General features: G+C 37.6%; 1 protein-coding gene across 1 annotated transcript in view; it reads right to left on the bottom strand.

Moving 5' to 3' along the window:
- Positions 1 to 291: 291 nt before the first annotated feature.
- The window catches only part of LOC102500256 (complement factor H), a 68205-nt gene continuing 47891 nt past the window's right edge, over positions 292 to 20605 (bottom strand). The window contains exons 7-12 of the mRNA XM_014586839.2: positions 19931 to 20167; positions 18820 to 19002; positions 18530 to 18709; positions 15310 to 15486; positions 1030 to 1215; positions 292 to 573 (exon numbers count right to left, since the gene is read on the bottom strand). Coding sequence (XP_014442325.2) covers positions 329 to 573; positions 1030 to 1215; positions 15310 to 15486; positions 18530 to 18709; positions 18820 to 19002; positions 19931 to 20167 — 1208 coding nt within the window. The 3' untranslated portion in view covers positions 292 to 328. The remainder of the gene's footprint in view (positions 574 to 1029; positions 1216 to 15309; positions 15487 to 18529; positions 18710 to 18819; positions 19003 to 19930; positions 20168 to 20605) is intronic.

Below are 20605 nucleotides of genomic sequence, written 5' to 3'. Positions count from 1 at the left end.
TGTGTGTGTGTGTGTGTGTGTATGTGCCCAGAATTCTGAGAGGACTCTGGAGGTGTGAAGGGATGCATTATGGCCATCCTCCCTGAGGAGTGATTTCTCACTTTTCCCCTCTCTCTTTGTCTCTCCCATTAGCACAAATACCCTACAGAAGAAAAAGAAAAGAAAAATAATAATTTTATAATGAGCTAATAAAACTAAGAAATATAAGATTGATTAAATTATATGAGACTTATTTTAATAGTAAAATAGTAATATGTATATATATATATAAAATAATCTAAATTATTTTGTTCCTTGACTTTCACAAAAATAGATCATTTTAACTTAGCTATACCAAAGCAGAATTTGAATTTTCCATGTCCTCACCTACACACTGAGGAAAACTCCATTTTCCCATATAGCATGTGATTTCATCTTCTTTGAGCTTCTTGAAACCTTCATCACAACTATAATTTAATTTAGTGCCATGTGGGTAAGAACTGGGCTCATTCATTTTTTTAATTTTTTCTGAAGAGCTAGGTAATGTAAGGGTTCCATTTTTTATCTCAGGAAGTTGAGAGCATGAAATTTTTTCTATACAATGAACAGAAATCAAAGTTACACACAAATAAAATATTTACATTGAAAAATAAAATCAAATACTATTTGAGATTTTAAGACCAATATAATTTGAACAAAGAACCTTATTTAATAATAAAATAGAGACCTGCAAAAGTATATGTCTCTTCAGCAACTAAGCTACCATCCTCTAGTGCCATGTTCCCTCACTTATGTTCTCTCAATCATGAGAAGTAAAATACACAGACATTTTACATGGTATTTACATTGCAGTCCCAAATTGTTGTCTGTATTTTGTTCTCAGAAGAGAAATAATGGTGGTTGATTGATTTATGGCTAGATTGCAACTTACGATTTCAGGACAAAGATAATAGACATGAACAAGATCTTTTTTTTCATTTACACAGAGCATGGTGATGTATCAATCCCATTAGAAAGAACGTTTGCTATACGACGACTGTGCACACTGACCAGCACAGCGTGGTAACGACTGCCACTTCCCATCTTTGCACACCACTTCTTCTGCTTCCTGAATTAGGTAACCTTCTTGGCAAAGAACAGACACCTTCTCTCCATCCTGATAATTCACTGTAGTTTTCATATCTTGAGCATTAGGAATCTGAGGTGGAGGTGGGCATAATTGTACTGGTTGTACTCCTAAAAAAATGAGATTAGATTTCTTGATTAAAAATTATAATTTAAAAATATTAACTGTATAATTTTGAATAAATAGAAAATTCAAATAACTGTTTTATGAATGAATGATTGTATAATAATTATGCTCTGTGCTTACCATTGTTATACTTATTAGCTTGTGTAGCATATTACATTATCATCTTTGGTTTATATTCTCATCATTTCCCTTTTAGTTTTTTTTAAGAGTCTTTTGCCTTAGGGCATGCACACTTGCCAAAAAGAGAGACAGAGACAGAAACAGTGTTTGGGAAAGAGAGAGATCACCCACTGGGGGGATGGCCACGTGACAGTCCCTTCTCCTCCTTTCTCCTCCCAGGATCTTGGGCACACATATATACATGCAGATGTGAGTTTCAAGCTACTGGGTCTAGGATTTGGACCATAGCCAACTGTGTGGAAGTCCAGTGAAGTAACCACTACACCATCAGCTAATCCTCCCATGTAGATTTTTAAATTTATTTTCTCATTAAATAATCTTGCCTAATTCATCAAAACCTATTTTTAATTATTTCCAACCACTATGATTTTTTTTAAGAATTAATCAATTTGTTTTAGATTTCTGTCAGAGGGTGTGTGCACTCTCAAAAGAGAGACAGAGAGAAGGAAGTGAAAAAAATCACCTTCCAGGAGAAGCAATCCCCACTTCTCCATTCTCCTCTCAAGATTTTGGGCACGCACACACCCATTGTGCCTCCCAGACAGCTGAGTCCTAGACTCAAACTGTGGTACCAGTCATAAGGGACCCAGGTCTTCAACCACACAACCACCTGCTGATCCAAGGTTTTAACCACATCAGATACTCTAATAGGAAGGACTAAAAAAAACTGATCATTGGGATTATCTTCAGAGTTAGAAATGACCCATTTTATTGTGGTTGAATTGAAACCTTCACAAAATATGTCAATTGAAGCTGATTAGCCCAACCAAGAATTACCTTGTAGATAATACTCAATTCGGTATAGACATTTGGACTACACAATATTAGATATATTCACAAGTGATTTTTATTGTGCTAGTTCAAGTTTGAAATTCCACCTGAGGTACCACTAGTAGCTTTCCTAGACTGTTTAGGGATATATTAATATCCACCAAGTTCAATGGGTCATTCAGCCTGGTTCACTTACACGATCAATTTGATACAAAAGACCACCAGGTAAACTTGTATCTGAGCTGGATCCAACACATTAAAAAGATGGAAATTAAATAAGCTTTATCTCAAGGATACAAGAATGGTTTAACATATGAAAAACAGTAAATTTAATATATTACATTAACAGAAGGAAAGATACAAAACAGCATGATCATATGGATTGATGCAGCAAAAGAATTTGATAAAATACAACATCCTTAATGATTAAGACTTTCAGCAAAATAAGTATGTAAGGTACATCCATTACCACAATAAAAGTCTATGTAATACTCCCTAGCTAACATCTCACTGAATGGGGAACAGTTCAAAGCCTTGCCACTAAAAAATTAAACAAGACAAGGTTGTCCACTTTCTCCTCTCCTTTTCAACATAGAATCGAAAGGCTTAGCCGATGTAAAGACAGTAGAATGAATAATGACTTGCAAATAGGAAAGGAACAAGTGTCCCTACTGGTAGACGACATGATTATACACATAGAAAATTCTAATGAATTTATAATTTTTTTAAACTACTAGAAGTGATATATTGATGCATGAATTCAATAAAGCTGCAAGATACAAAATCAATGTACAAAATCTTTACTTTTTTTATATACCAACAGAGAACATGCTGAGACAGAATTAAATAAAGCAATCTTATTTAGAATAGCCACCAAAAAATAAATGCCTAGAAATAAATCTAACCAAAGAGGTGAAATAGCTCTACCATGTAATCTGTGAAAAGCAGAAGGAAGATATTAACAAAGTGAAAGTTTCCCTTGTTCTTATAGTAGAGAATCAATATAAAGTTAAAATGCCTAACTATCTAAATTAATTTCCAAATTCAAAATACCAGGCAGAGTCTTCACAAAAATAGCAAAAGCAATCATAAATTTTTTCTGGAATCATAAATAATCCCATATCAACAAGACAATACCACTCAAAAAGAATAAAGTTGGAAGCATCTCACCACTTGATCTCAAAGTATATTACAAACCTTTGGACCAGCAGATGGTATAACTACTAGGCTTCCACATAGTCGACCACAGTTAGAGTCCCGGACCTGGCAATATAAAACCCACACCAGATGTGTGTGTGTGTGTGTGTGTGTGTGTGTGTGTGTGTGCGCGCACACGCACGCACCCAAGATCCTGAGAGGAGAATAGAAGAGAAGGGATTACAGAATGGTCATCCTCCTTAGGGGTCATTTGTTATCGTTTCTTTCTGTCTCTCTGTCTCACTCTCCAGTGAGCGCATGCTATCTATAACAAAAATCTCTCAGATAGATAGATAGATAGATAGATAGATAGATAGATAGATAGATAGATAGGTAGATATTACAAAGCTATAATAATCAAAGCAACATGGTACGGGCACAAAAACAGACTAATGGAACAGAATAGAGAATCCAGAGTGAGCCCTAAAATAAACAGTCAACTGATTTTTGGCAAAGGGCATAGAAAAATGAAACTAGACCCCCATCTCTGACAATTCACAAAATCAACCCAAAATGGATTAAATATTGAAATGTAAAGAGCCAATTGGACCAGCAGTTAGCGTAATGGCTATGTCGTTGAACTACCATGTAGTCAACTGTGATTCAAGTCCCGGAACCAGTGGCTTGCACTCACACTGAGCAGTGTGTGTGCATGCCCAAGATCCTGAGAGGAGAATGGAGGAGAAGGGATTGTGGCATGGCCATCCTCCCTGGAGGGTGATTTCTCGCTTTCTCTCTTTCTGTCTCTCTCTGTCTTTCTGGCGAGTGCACGCGCCCTATAGCAATAATCTCTCAAAAAGAAAAAAAAAAAAAGAAAGAAAGAAAGAAAAAAAGAAAAGAAATGTAAAGAGCCGAACTATGAAACTACCTGTGAAAATTACAGGGGAAACACTTGAAGTCATGGGTGTAGGAAGAGATTTCTTAAATAAGACCCCCTAAAGCATGGGTGACAACAGTAACAACAAAAGTGGAATTACATCAGGCTAAAAACTTTCTGCACAGCAAGGAAACAATGAGTAAAGAGACAGCCCACAGAAGGGGAGAAAATATTTGCAAACTATACATCAGATAAGGAATTGAGAACTAGAATATCTAGGGAACTCAAATAGCTCAAATGCTAAATAAATAAATAAATAAATAAGTAAAACTAATAATCTACTTTAAAAATGGGCAATTGATCTAAACAGACAACTTATAAAAATAGACATATAAATGCCCAAAAGCATATGGGAAAATGTTCAATATTTGTCATCATAAAGGAAATGCAAATGAAAACAACAATAAGGTTATCACCAAGATTACCCCAGTCAGAATGTCTATTAAAATAAAAAAGAAAGAAAAAAGAAAGGAAAAGGAAAGAAAGAAAGGAAGGAAGGAAGGAAGGAAGGAAAGAAAGAAAGAAAGAAAGAAAGAGAAAGAAAGAAAGAAAGAAAGAAAGAGAGAGAAAGAAAGAAAGAAAGAAAGAAAGAGAGAGAAAGAAAGAAAGAAAGAAAGAAAGAGAGAGAAAGAAAGAAAGAAAGAAAGAAAGAGAGAGAAAGAAAGAAAGAAAGAAAGAAAGAGAGAGAAAGAAAGAAAGAAAGAAAGAAAGAGAGAGAAAGAAAGAAAGAAAGAAAGAAAGAGAGAGAAAGAAAGAAAGAAAGAAAGAAAGAGAGAGAAAGAAAGAAAGAAAGAAAGAAAGAGAGAGAAAGAAAGAAAGAAAGAAAGAAAGAGAGAGAAAGAAAGAAAGAAAGAAAGAAAGAGAGAGAAAGAAAGAAAGAAAGAAAGAAAGAGAGAGAAAGAAAGAAAGAAAGAAAGAAAGAGAAAGAGAAAGAAAGAGAAAGAAAGAGAAAAAGAAAACAAAGAATAAGTGCTGGCAAGGTTATGGAGAAGAGAGAACATTTGTGCACTGTTGGTGGAAATGTAAATTAGTAAAGCCACTGAGTAAAATAATAGAGAATCCAGAGTGTGTCCTAAAATAAGCATTCAAATGATTTTAGATTTTCCTCAAAACTTTATAAACAGGGACCAGCAGTTAGCGTAATGGCTGTGTCGCTGGACTCCCACATAGTCAACCGTGGTTCACGTCCAGGACCCAGTGGCTTAAAACTCATGCCGGGCATGTATGCGTGCGTGCCCAAGATCCCGAGAGGAGAATGGAGGAGAAGGGATTGCGGCGTGACCATCTCCCTGGAGGGTAATTTCTTGTTTTCTGTCTCTCTGTCTGTCTGGCGAGTGCACACGCCCTATAGCAAAAAAAAAAAAAAACAACTTTATAAACAGAACTACTATTTGACCCAGTAATGCCACTCCTGGAAAATAACCCGAAGAACACGAAATGGCTCTATCAGAGTGACATTTGCACATCTGCGTTTACCACAGCATTATTCACAATAGCTAACACACTGAATCAGTCTAAGTGCTCGAAGAGTGATGACCATGTTATGAAACTCTGGCAGATACATACAGTGAAATACTACTTACTCATAAAGAACAGTGAGATCCTGTCATTCAACACAAAGTGGGTGAATTTAGAAGATTTAATGCTATGTGAAAGAGGCAAGATATAATTTTCAGAATATTTTTGTGAATTAATTATCTTGATTAATTATTAATGGTTTATTTATACTTTAATTATTCTTTCCTTTTATGTTCCTTAAGTGTTTATTCTTTTCTAGCATCTAAATTCTGATTATGTGGAATTTGTTCAGTTTTTTCTATCACATGGAAATGGCCAATTACCTCAATGAACCCTGGTTATAAAAAATACAAACAAGTAGACTTCAAGACAAGAAATAATACAAAAGTTGGCGTGAGGTATTTTAGAACTATAAAAGATTTGTCACTAACACAGAGCAATCGTCAATGTGTGTGTGTATATATGTGTGTATATATGTGTGTGTATATATATATGTATATATATATATATGTGTGTATATATGTGTGTGTATATATATATGTATATATATATATATGTGTGTATATATGTGTGTGTATATATATATGTATATATATATATATGTGTGTATATATGTGTGTGTATATATATATGTATATATATATATATGTGTGTATATATGTGTGTGTATATATATATGTATATATATATATATGTGTGTATATATGTGTGTGTATATATATATGTATATATATATATATGTGTGTATATATGTGTGTGTATATATATATGTATATATATATATATGTGTGTATATATGTGTGTGTATATATATATGTATATATGCATATATGTGTGTGTATATATACACCTTTAAAAACATGAAGGGCCAGCTGATAGCATGGGGGCTAGCAGCTGGATCTCACATGGCTGACCCTGCAGCTCAAGTCCCAGACCCAGTGATTTTAGTCAAGGACCCAGTGGTTTGAAAAACATCCCTGCTGTGTATTTGTGACGATCTCAAGGCCCAAAAGGAGAGAAGTGGCTCTCTGTCTCTCTCTGGAGAGTGAACACACCATCTGGAAAATTTAAAAATCAAAAAAATTAAAAAGGATGTAACAAAGACAAAAAGGGAAAATGAACAAAATAGAGACTGGAAAGCAACAGAAAAAAATCAACAAACCAGCTGTTTTTTGAAGAGATCAGTAAAATTGACAACCGTAGAAGCCCATAAGGAATTGTGGGTGAAAGGCTCTTTGCTTTCCATCTGGCGACAGCCATTGGGTAAGCCAAAAGGTGTACACACAAGTACATTCAGGAGCTGTGGAGGAAGAAGCAGATGTGATGCGATCTGATGTGATGTGCTGTCTTCTGAGGGCCCACTGTTGGTAGTACCACCAGCTCTCTGCAATGCGCAGGCCCACACCCAGCCAGATAAAAAGCACAGACTGAAATACAAGGCCAAGTAAAGTTACGTCATACATGGAATTTCTGTGTGTTGTAGAGGCCCAAAATGCCCAGTTTCCAAAGGTGCGACCTATGGCAAGCCTGTCTATCATCCAGTGCCTTAACCACTATGCTACCTGCTGTTTCTCACAACTTTTATGTTTAGATCTAATATCCATCAGAAACTCCTTTTTTGAGTATTATGTGTATTAAAGGGTTTAGGTTTATTTTTAAACATGGGAATGTTTAGTTTTTAATTACTATTTGCTGAACTATTCATTTAGATTTAGCAACATTTTAAAATATATTTTTTTTTATTAACAGAATGTATTCTTTTTTTCTGATTAAATTATAATCTGCTCAGAACAGAATTTGAAGCAATCTTCTCAGACTGGGCTGTATACCTGAATTAGCTGTTTAAGATGAATACCTTAGATAGTTATTGGAGACTTCTATGACTAAACTTTATCCTCCATAGTATTTTGGGGCCAGCAGGTAGCATGCTGGTTAAGAGTGCTGGACTCCTACATGACCGACTGCGGTTCAAGTCCTGAACCTGGTGGCTTTCTCTCTCTCTCTCTCTCTCTCTGTCCCTCTCTGGTCAAATTAAAATAAATAAAGTAAAGTTTTACAAAAAAGAATGTTTAAATAAATAAATAAATAAAAAAGAAATGTTTGTAGAATTCATACCTAATACACAATTTAGGACAGTCATGTCTGCTTAAAAGTCTTATTTGCCTGTTAAAGTCTGCAGATTATTTCATGAATGCTGTCAAATGTGTAAGTTCCAAATGTTATAATGGTTGAAGACTATAAATGATAGTGTATCTTGTTTCTAATGAGGTAAACTTTTGTGTCTGCTTTATCTTTTTTTTTCTTTTAAGAGAGATGTTTGCTATAGAGCACGTGTGTGCGCCATATAGACAAAGAGACAGAACATGAGAAATCACCCCCTAAGGGGCATGGCCATGCCGCAATCCCTTCTCCTCCATTTTCCTCTCGGGATTTTAGAAACACGCGCACAATAGTCCAGTGTGAGTCACAAGCCTCTGGGTCCAGGACTCTACCCACAGTTGACTACATAGGAGTCCAGTAACATAACCATTTTGCAATCTAGCGGTCCCCGCTTTATCTTATTAGGGAGTTATATTTCAGTGTTTAAAATATGGTGTGCTATACTAGGTATAAAATAAATTCTTTACAACAGAAAAAAAATGAAATAAAATGGACAACTCCAGGACCCTATCTACTTAATCATGACAAAATAGAAAATATGAGCAGAACTTTACCCAATAAATATATAGAAATAGTGATCCAAACTCGTCAACAATGAAAAGCCAACAATAGATGGCTGCACTTTAAATTCTATCAAACACTTAGAAACAGTGCCAATTCTTTTCAAATCTTTCTTAAAAATCGAAGAAGGAACACTTCTCAGCTCTCTCTCTCTCTCTCATTGTTTTAGAGGTGTATTTTCTTGCTGGAGAGACAGAGAGAGAGAAAGATACAGAAAGTGAAAAATAACTCCCTCCCAAAGGAGATAGTCACATTACAATCCTCCTTCATTCTCCTCTCAGGATTTTGGACATGCACACACATGCGCCTGGCATGAGTCCAGGACTCAAACCGCAGTTGACCTTGTGGGAGTCCAATGCCTTAACCACTACATTGCCTTCTGGTCCTCCAGTCTCTTTTTATGGATCTATTATTATAGGTTCACATGTTTGATAAATAGAGTTGTAGAAATGCTCAACAAAATATGAGCAAACTGAGTTCAACATCATGACAAGGAAGAGATGCCATGACAAATTTCAACACATTTTCATAATAAAAACACTCAACAAATTAGGAATTGGCATACTTTACCGCAATGTAATGAAGTACACATATAAAAATTCCACAACTAATGTCATATTCAAAAGTGAAAAATGGAAAATTTTGTGTCTGCTTTATCTTTTTTTTTTTTTTTAAGAGAGATGTTTGCTATAGAGCACATGTGCTCGCCATATAGACAGAGAGACAGAACATGAGAAATCACCCCCTAAGGGGCATGGCCATGCCGCAATCCCTTCTCCTCCATTTTCCTCTCGGGATTTTAGACACACACGCACACTAGTCCGGTGTGAGTCACAAGCCTCTGGGTCCGGGACTCTAACCACAGTTGACTACATGGAAGTCCAGTAACATAACCATTTCTCAGTCTAGCGGTCCCTGCTTTATCTTATTAGGGAGTTATATTTCAGTGTTTAAAATATGGTGTGCTATACTAGGTATAAAATAATTTTTTTAAAACAGAAAAAAATATTAAATAAAATGGACAACTCCAGGACCCTCTTTACTTAATCATGATGAAATAGAAAATATGAGTCTCTCTCTGGAGAGTGAACACACCATCTGGAAATTTTTTTAAAAAAAGGATGTAACAAAGACAAAAAGGGAAAATGAACAAAATAGAGACTGGAAAGCAACAGAAAAAAATCAACAAACCAGCTGTTTTTTGAAGAGATCAGTAAAATTGACAACCGTAGAAGCCCATAAGGAATTGTGGGTGAAAGGCTCTTTGCTTTCCATCTGGCGACAGCCATTGGGTAAGCCAAAAGGTGTACACACAAGTACATTCAGGAGCTGTGGAGGAAGAAGCAGATGTGATGCGATCTGATGTGATGTGCTGTCTTCTGAGGGCCCACTGTTGGTAGTACCACCAGCTCTCTGCAATGCGCAGGCCCACATCCAGCCAGATAAAAAGCACAGACTGGAATACAAGGACAAGTAAATTTACGTCATATGTGGAATTTGTGTGTGTTGTAGAGGCCAAAAATGCCCAGTTTCCAAAGGTACAACCTATGGCAAGCCTGTCTATCAGGTGTTAATAGCTGAAGGTTGCTTGAAGCTCCAGCCTGTTGCAAAGGAGTGAGCTGGATGGCACTATGAGACTCTTAGAGTCTTGAGTTCTTACTGGGTTGGTGAAGATTCCACATACACAGTTTTTGAGATTCTCATCATAGGTCCTTTCTATAAAGCTATCAGAAGGAACCCTGACACAAGTGAATCAGCAAACCAGTTCACAAGCACTGGGAGATGTGTGGGCTGACAGCTGCAGGCTGCAGAGCTGTGGCCTTGGAAAGGGCCACCAGTTCCACTGCATTACTGGGGTTCTCGCTGTCCACCTTGGAGAAGGAGCAATACTCTCCAACTTCGTCGTTTCCACTAATTTAAGAAATGTTTAGGGGCCAACAGGTGGCAGAGTGGTTGAGGGTGCTGGACTCCCACATGGCCGACTGCGGTTCAAATCCTGAACCTGGTAGCTTTCTCTCTCTCTCTCTCTCTCTCTCTCTGTCCCTCTCTGGTCAAATTAAAATAAATAAAGTAAAGTTTTACAAAAAAGAATGTTTAAATAAATAAATAAATAAAAAAGAAATGTTTGTAGAATTCATACCTAATACACAATTTAGGACAGTCATGTCTGCTTAAAAGTCTTATTTGCCTGTTAAAGTCTGCAGATTATTTCATGAATGCTGTCAAATGTGTAAGTTCCAAATGTTTGTGTTTACATGTGACCCTCTTGTCATCAGTACAGATTGTCGTATCGTTGTGTCTAATATGGAACTTTTTGTTGGTTTGTTTTTCTTGAGAGATTTTTGCTATAGGATACATGCACTCACCAGAGAGACAGAACAGTAGAAATCACCCCCTAAGGGGCATGGCCATGCCGCAATCCCTTCTCCTCCATTTTCCTCTCGGGATTTTAGACACACACGCACACTAGTCCGGTGTGAGTCACAAGCCTCTGGGTCCGGGACTCTAACCACAGTTGACTACATGGAAGTCCAGTAACATAACCATTTCTCAGTCTAGCGGTCCCTGCTTTATCTTATTAGGGAGTTATATTTCAGTGTTTAAAATATGGTGTGCTATACTAGGTATAAAATAAATTCTTTACAACAGAAAAAAAATGAAATAAAATGGACAACTCCAGGACCCTATCTACTTAATCATGACAAAATAGAAAATATGAGCAGAACTTTACCCAATAAATATATAGAAATAGTGATCCAAACTCGTCAACAATGAAAAGCCAACAATAGATGGCTGCACTTTAAATTCTATCAAACACTTAGAAATCAATGCCAATTCTTTTAGTGCTTTATCTTATTAGGGAGTTATATTTCAGTGTTTAAAATATGGTGTGCTATACTAGGTATAAAATAAATTCTTTACAACAGAAAAAAAATGAAATAAAATGGACAACTCCAGGACCCTATCTACTTAATCATGACAAAATAGAAAATATGAGCAGAACTTTACCCAATAAATATATAGAAATAGTGATCCAAACTCGTCAACAATGAAAAGCCAACAATAGATGGCTGCACTTTAAATTCTATCAAACACTTAGAAATCAATGCCAATTCTTTTAGAATCTTTCTTAAAAATCGAAGAAGGAACACTTCTCAGCTCTCTCTCTCTCTCTCATTGTTTTAGAGGTGTATTTTCTTGCTGGAGAGACAGAGAGAGAGAAAGATACAGAAAGTGAAAAATAACTCCCTCCCAAAGGAGATGGTCACATTACATTCATTCACTGTACATCATTACAGCATACAAAATGAGATTTTCCATCCAGAGTACACTGTATATTGTCTCAATCAAGCACATCAACATACATGTTATTGTCAGCAAATAATTTTCCATTTCTTGTTTCAAGTATGATTTGCTTTTTTTCCCCCATGTTTGATTCCCTATCTCTTACTCTCCGTCATTTCCCACGCTCCTCCCACACTGCCTCTAGTATCTATGTTTGCTTTCTATACTGTTTTCCCCCCACATTGTATTGAATTACTAAATTTCAATACATTTTCATAATAAAAACACTCAACAAATTAGGAATCGGCATACTTTACCGCAATGTAATGAAGTACACATATAAAGATCCCACAACTAATGTCATATTCAAAGGTGAAAAATGGACAGCTTTTGTTCTGAGATCAGAAATCATGCAAAGATGCCCAGTTTTACCACTTCCATTCAAAACAGGACTAGAATTCCTCGCCAAAGCAATTAAATAAGAAAATGAAAGACATCCAAATCAGAAAGCCAGAAGAAAACTTATCTCTGCTCTCAGACACCATATCATTACATGTAGAAATCCCTAAAGATTAATAAAAAATTACTAAGAGTAATAAATTACATAAATTAGTAAAATAAATCAATATTACATCAATTGTGTTTCTATCCTTAAACAATACAATATAAAGTCAGATGAAAAGACCAAGGGAACAGAGTAGAGGCCACAAATAATCTTATACGGCCAACTGATCTCTGACAAGTATCTGAACAGATACAAGGAGAAATGACAGTCTCTTCCACACATGGTGTTGGGAAACTAGATATCCGGCAGTAGCAGAATAAAATTGGACCTCTATCTTATACTGTTCTCAAAAATCAATCAAATATTAAAGACTAATACAAGATATAGAACTACAAAACTTCCCAGAAAACATAGAGGATAAATTTTAAGACATTGATATATCAGCAGTGACTTGTTGGATATGACATGAAAAGCACAGGTAGCAAAAGTAAAAATTGGCAAGGAAGGCTAAAAGCTAAAATCAAACTAAAAGCTTCTTACTAGCAAAGGAAATAGCGAAATGAAACCCTACAGAATGGAGGAAATATTTACAAAATGAATATTTAAGAAAGGGTTACGGATGGCATAATGGTTACATCACTAGGCGCCCACAAGGCCAACCATGTTGGAAACAGCACCTTGAAACTCACACTGTGTGAATATGCGTGAATGCCCCAAATCCCAAGAGGAGAATGGACTACAGCATGGACATCCCCACTGAGAGGGTGATTTCCTACTGTCTATCTGTCTCTCTGGTGAGCGCACAGGCTTTATAGCAAAAATCTCACTTTAAAAAACAAACAAACAAAAAAAAAACACTACAACTCAGTAACATAAAATCAAGCAACTCAATTATAAATTGTACAAGAGGACCAGCAAATGGCATACTGGTTATGTCACTGGATTTCCACATGGCTGACCATGGTTTGAGGCCCAGACCTGGTGACTTTGAAATCAGGCCAGGCACATGTGTGCATGTGCCCAAGATCTTGGGAGGAGAATGGAAAAGAGGGGATTGAGACATAGTTAACCCCCTCGGGGGGTGATTTCTCACTTTTCATCTCACTGTGTCTGTCTCCCTCTCTCTCTCCAGCAAGCATATGTGCCCCATGGCAAAAACTTCTAGGGACCAGCAGTTAGCGTAATGGCTATGTCGCTGGACTCCCACGTAGTCGACCACAGTTCGCGTCCCAGACCCAGTGGCTTAAAACTCACGCCAGGCGCATGTGCGTGTGTGCCCAAGATCCCGAGAGGAGAATGAAAGAGAAGGTATTGAAGTGTAGTCATCCCCCCTGGGGAATGATTTCTCGCTTTCTGTCTCTCTGTCTCTGTCTGTCTGGTGAGCACACACGCACTATAGCAAAAACCTCTCAAGAAAAAAAAAAACAAAAAACCTCTAAAACACAAAATTTTTGTGAAAGAACTTAAATAGACATTTCTCTAGTGAGGGTATATGAAAGTCCAATGTGTTAATGAAATAGGGCTGAATATCATTAATCCTGAAAGGAAATAGAGAAATAGAGGTCATAGCTCAGTGAGATCACTTCATTTATTTTGAGATCACAGGAAGTTAAAGAAAAAACAACAACCAAAAAAACCAGGCCCAGCCCCACAACCTAGTGTTTAAGGAAGCTGGATCACACATGACTCACTGCAGTTCAAGTCCCATCCTCAGGGGTTTGAGAAAAACGCCGGGAACGTGTGTGTGCTTGCTCAGAACCCCAATAGGGTGGAGAAGAAATTGAGATGTGACCACACCTCAGTGGGGGTATTTCCTATCTCTCTCCATCTCTCTCTGGTAAGTGCACACATGCTGGCAATTAAAAATTGTAAAACAATCAGAAAATGACAAGGGTCAGTGAGGTCATAAGGAAACTGAAACTCCTGCACACCTTCCATAACTATGTAGTGTATGCATTTGTGATCATTTTTAATAAACCTGCCATATACACGGGTTTTTCAAACATATTAAAAATAGAACTACTGCATGATCCAGCAGTCCCACTTCTAGGAATTTATCACAAATAATTGAAAGCAAAATGTTGAACATATTTTCACTCTCAGATTTATTGCAGCATTATTTACAATAGCCACAAGGCAGAAATAACCTAAATATTCTCTGATAGATGAATAAAGAAATTGTGTTATATACATAGAATGGAATAGTAATAAACCAAAATAAATAAAGATATTCTTGTACATGCTACGACATATGTAAACCTTGGGGTTATTATGTTCAGTGAAATAAGTCAGTTGTGGAAGGACAAACACTGATAATTCCATCCATAGCACCTGCAGTTAGATGTGCAAGGAGAATACAGAATATGTGTAGTTCCCTGCAGGTAGACATGGTTTGAGTCCCAGACCTGGTGACCTGAAAATCAGGCCAGGCACAGTGCCATAACCATATTGAAATGTAAGTAGTAGCTGTTTTGTATTAGTATGACATGACGTTCTATATTTCCTAGACTTGCAGAAATTGGTAAAAATATTGAATATATATATATATATACACACACACACACACACATAAATATACACACACACACACACACACACACACAAATAGATAAATGGATGACTAGACAGAGGGAAGGATAATTAGATAAGACAGATAGCTAGAAAGACATGGATATTTAAATAGACATTTAATAGTTATAGGCATAGGAATTGTCAATGGTTTGTTTGTGATAAATAAGGGAAATTGGAAACATTGTTCTCTAATAGTAGTAAGCATATACAGTTTCCAGATGTTAAAGTCAAAAAGTTTATGCAAGTGTTTTATATATTCTACAGATAATTAACTCACCCGATACAATCAGTATTTAGAAAATGCATATTGGTGGTTTCTAAATAACCTTTCAGCTTAAAAATCACTTTAATATTAAGTAGTTAAGTTTTCTAAAAGGCACAAAGTTACTAGTTCTGGTTTAAAGAGCTAGGAGGAAACAATGAGGTTTGAAAACATTGGAAACAAGCGCTTACCCCTGCAGGTCACTTCGGGGTCCCATCTCCCATTTATGCAGACGGAGTGTTTGGATTCCGCTTTTCCTCTGCATTTGTAGCTTATGTTCTGGTTATGATCGTATTCAAGCTTATTGGGTAGGTTTGCCTCATTTACAGTTGACTTTGATATTTTACACTTCTCAAGTTGATCTGTTGCTATAAAATGAAAATAATCTCATGAAAAGTCAAATTATGAGAATCAAACCGACTATTACATAAAAGCAGCAATAGAGGGCCAGCCAGGTGGTTAGAGAGTGCAGCTCACAGCGATGCTGAGTTCATGTGGAAGATGACGGCCGACCTGTACACGGTAGATGTGCATAAGCAAGTCCATGATCCTGGCTGCCATGAAAGTGAGGGCAAGATTGAGGTATGAGACCAGTCGAGGGTGCCTTTCTTTCTTCCTAATGTTCTCTCTCTCCCATTCTCCACCCCTCTGTCTCTCACTCTCATGAAAGAAAAAAATAAGCATTAAAAAGCTATAGACTCAGGGGCCAGCAGGTGGCATGGTGTTTAAGGGTTCTGGATTCTCACATGGCCAACCACACTTTGAGTCCCAGACCTGGTGGCTTGCTTTCTCACTTGCATGCTCTCTCTCTCTCTTTCTCTGTCCTTCTCTGGTCAAATTTAAATAAATAAAATAAAATGAAATAATTATTTTTTAAAAAAGCTGTAGAGTCAAGAGTATAATGAAGTTATGATTTATACCTATAAATTCTACCAGTCAAGCTATTCCTAATCACATTGCATAAAATAGGCTTTTAAGTATGATCATAAGTTCTACGTTTAGTCTTTGAAATATAAGAATGAGTATCTGTCATAAAGGTATTTTCCATTTTGGGGAACCAGCAGTTAGCGTAATGGCGATGTCACTGGACTCCCACGTAGTGGACCGCGTTCGCGTCCTGGACCTGGTGGCTTAAAATTCATGCTGGGCGTCGAGGCACTGGACTCCCATATGGCAGACTACGGTTTGAAACCCTGACCTGGCAGCTTGCTATCTCACTGTCTCTCTCTCTCTTTCTGTCTGTCTGTCTCTCTCTGTGAGTGCACTCAGTAATAATGATAAATAAATACATTTTTTTTAAAAAAAAAAAAAAAAAGAAAAGATATTTTCCATTTTGAGAACTAGTAGACCTTGTATGCTCATTTTTGGAGATGATTTATATTCCATTTTTGAAATCTGTGCAAGTGTCCACACTTATTTGTGTTCCTGACCTCAAACACCTGTATTTTATTTTTAATCCATATAACTAAAATATGAAAACATAAACAATATAAAAACATTATCTACGGGAATGTTTAATAAAAACATTATCTTTGGGAATGTAAGTTGCTAGCTAAAATATATTTGTTTTTAAAGTTTATTTCTTGTTTTTCTTTTTTTCTTTTATATTTTTGGAGAGGTCTTTGCTATAGGGTGTATACACTTGCCAGATTGAGACAGAGAGACAGAAAGCGAGAAATCACCTCCCAGGGGGATGACCACACCACAAACCCCTCTCCTCCATTCTCCTCCTGGGATCTTGGGCACGGACGCGCATGCACTTGGTGTGAGATTAAGCCACCAAGTCTGTGACTCAAACCACGGTGGATTACATGGGAATCCAGCGACATAGTCATGACACCAACTACTGATCCCTAAAGTTTCTTTCTTTATAACAGAGAGAGATATTGATTTTTGACATAATCTCACCGTGCCATGATCTTTCCTAACCCAGTCTCCCAGCTAGCTGGAACTACAGCCATGCTACAGCAATGCCCAGCCCCCTGCTCAGCTTGTTTTGGTTGGGCCAGGAATTGAACCTCTGCCTAAGCCTCTGAGTGGCAGCACCATGGCAGTATGTGCCTCCATGGATGAAATTATATATATTTTTTTTCAAGAACGTTTTTCTGTTTTTTGTTTTGTTTTGTTTCATTTTGTTTTGTTTTGTTTTTGCTATAGGGTGTTTGTGTTCACTGGAGACAGAGAGAAAGAGAGACAGAAAGTGAAAAATCACCCTCCCCCATGGGGGATGGCCACGCTGTAATCCCTTCCCCTCCATTCTCTTCTCAGGATTTTGGGCATACATGCACATATGTACAGTGTGAGTTCTGTGCTGGTGGGTCCGGAACTCAAAGGCCGTGGACCTCATGAGAATCCAGCCATGTAACCATTCCACCATCTGCTGGTCCCAGGATAAATGATTATTAAGTTTCATTCTTCATGAAAGGAAGACAAAGAGACAGAGAGAAAGGGGAGCACTCTCCACAGAGTCATAGATTGCATGTCTCTAGAGGCCTAGGCATGAGTTCTTCCCAGCTAGCTGGGATAATGAACATATATGTGCACCCCCAGCACATACAACCCGCCTAGAACCAAACACATATGACTTCCCGGGTTGCAGAGAGTCTATGACCACTGTCCATGGCAGCTGGGCCATGAACTCATATTTTAATCACGTAACAATTTGTAAATAAAATGTAGCTTCATACTTTTCAAAATAAATGATCGGGGATAGAAAGATTTATATAATTCTACAGCTACTTTTATGTTTTCTCTGTAGGCACATACTGACTTATAAACAGCAAAAGTTTAGATTAGGGTGCCAGTGAGGTGACGTAGTGGTTGGGCCAGCTGGATCCCACATGACTGACAGCTTGGATTCAGTCCTGGTCCAGGCCAACTGAAGTACACCCAGCTGTGTTTGTGTGCCGCCAAGAGAACAGAGAAGAAGTATCATGGTGTGGTCATCCTCTCTAGGGGGTGCTTTTCACTTTCTCTCTCTCTCTGTCTCTCTCTGGTGAGCACAGGCATCCAACAGCAAATTTTAAAAAAAAAGAAAGAAAAAAAGTTTATATTCATGATATTTAAGACAGGACATTTTCAGGAATATAAATTTTACATATATGATTACAAATATTTTTGAGAAGTTTTTGCTATAGGGCACGTGCGCTTGCCAGAAAGAGAGAGAGAAAGCAAGAAATGTCCCCCCAGGGGAGATGGCCACACCGAATCCCTTTTCCTCCATTCTCCTCTCAGAGCATGCATGTACACATGCCTGACATGAGTTTACGCCACCGGATCTGGGACTCAAACTGTGGTCTGCTACATGGGAGTCCAGCGATATAGTCATTATGCCAACTGCTGGTCCCACGAATATTTTGACAATAAAAATACTAAACTCTGTTAATGTCAATTTGAAAAGTGTGTTCGCACCAACACAGCTAGGAAGTTGGGTCCACGTTCCTTTAACGCACGTCACTGTTCCGTGTCCGATCATCGTGAACGTTTCTCTGCAGCTGAACTCCACGGAGTCTCCATGGCGATAGGGAGGGTCAGGAGGCTGGACGTAGCCGTGGTCGAGTTCCGGTATGTCTCCGCAGGTACTCTTCTCCTCTGTGGAATTACACATGCAAAAAGTTTATCATTAAAATATAATTACTATCTTTATATAAAAGCAAGAAAGTATTGATTTAAGTATGAACAGCAATATTTGTGCATGTTACCAATACATATAGGCAAGGTTGTCCACGTTCCATCAACACATTGAATCTTCTTTGGCCCCTTCATCAGAAATCCAGGCTTGCAATGGAATTCCACTTGGTCCCCGTGCGTGTATTCCGTTTCCCTGGTTTTCTCGATGTCCCCATTGGGAAGCTCAGGAGGAGGACCACAGGTGCTTACTTCAGCTACAGAGGAAATACCAGGTAAATAATAGCTACGTGGTCGAATTTCTTGTTTTAAAGATTCAGCAAAATGAAAGTATTTTCTTCTTTATTTTATTATTTATCATATTATTTTTAGGGTATTCTTTCTTAAAAAGATGTATTTATTTAATTCTATTTGTTATTACTATTTTTTAATTAGGCCAGAGAGAGAGAGTGAGAGAAGGGAAAATGAAAAAAAAGCAAGTCACCAGGTTCATGACTCGAACCACGGTCTGGCAAGTGGGAATCCAGTGCCCTTAACCACCACACCACCAGTTGGTCCCAGCGCATTCTCAAATAATGAAAGAAGAATTATGTTCACAGATTTCTACTTCCGGGTATATTCTGTGCAGTGAACTAGCATCAGAGGTATGTTTAGAGGTTCCAATGTGTTCAGCAATCCACAAGTTTTTAAGATGAATGCAAAATTATTAGAAAATGTGGTTCTGTGTATTATATTGATTTTCATATTGTATGACAATATTTCATTGTAACTTTTGGGAAAAGGTGGCAGAACTGAGGTAAGCATTCAATCAACAACTTTTAACTGTCATAAGCAACTGAATTGACAATACACCATTTAGATATTGTTGAAACACACTCAGGGGAATGTGAGGTAATCTCATGTAATATTGATGGTATTGTGGGCAAAACAAAAAATAAGAGAAGTCCTTCCACCCTCCTCCACCACACAGGTATCCATGCATACCACCAATACACATTTCGAGAAATAGTTGGACAGGGACTTCTTAAATAAGAGAATCTGAAGGGTCTACCACCTACTGGATGTCCTTCATGGTCTATGTCTTTCTTCATGGATTAGAATAGAGAAACAGTGAAACACCCAGAAAAAAAAATTCAAATTTCAAAATTCAAATTCCTTATCAAGAAGTGTAAGCTACACATTCACCTTTACATACTGGGACATCAGGGGACCATCCAAAGGGGTAGCACTGAACTGAATCTGGTCCAACTCTTATAAATCTCTGTCGGCAGGAGAATTTCAGCACATCTCCAACTCTGTATTTCTCTTGATTGGGATAAGCAATTAAGTTTTGTTCTATTTCTGGAATCCTGCATTCTATTTCTAGGGAAAAAAAAGGTAAAATGATTAACGAGACTATGTAATTAATCATTACTGAAACTGCTTAACTGCCGTGCAAAACTGAGGGAGGTGTGTGGATGCACATTCACAGGAGCACCAGATACATCCTTCTCCTTGAAAACACGTTACAGGTGAGGTTTCAGACGCTCCCTAAATTCACGTGGGACTCTGCAACATAGTCAGGCATGGGACAGAATTCTAGGGTAAGTCTGTGCAGAGAAAGCTGGACCCCACCTTGCCTACCACAGAGAGAGCCATGGCTACAGGACCCTAAAACACACAGGTGTGTGGACTTGCAGGCCTGGGGTCCTAATGGAAGGAGGGATGGAAGAAAGGGGATGAAAAATGGCAAGGCCTCACTGGGGGGCTCTTTCTTATGTGCCCTCTGAAATAAATAAACTACAAAAAAAATGTTTTTAACTTGGGCTACAATTACTGTACTGCATACGTACTTGAGGAACCAGACAGAACAAGAAAAGC

This window comes from Tupaia chinensis, unplaced genomic scaffold (assembly GCF_000334495.1).
Source record: "Tupaia chinensis unplaced genomic scaffold, TupChi_1.0 Scaffold000161_4, whole genome shotgun sequence".
NCBI lineage: Eukaryota > Metazoa > Chordata > Mammalia > Scandentia > Tupaiidae > Tupaia > Tupaia belangeri.
The sequence above is the reverse complement of the archived record's forward strand: the minus strand, read 5'-3'. Positions and strand labels throughout refer to the sequence as shown.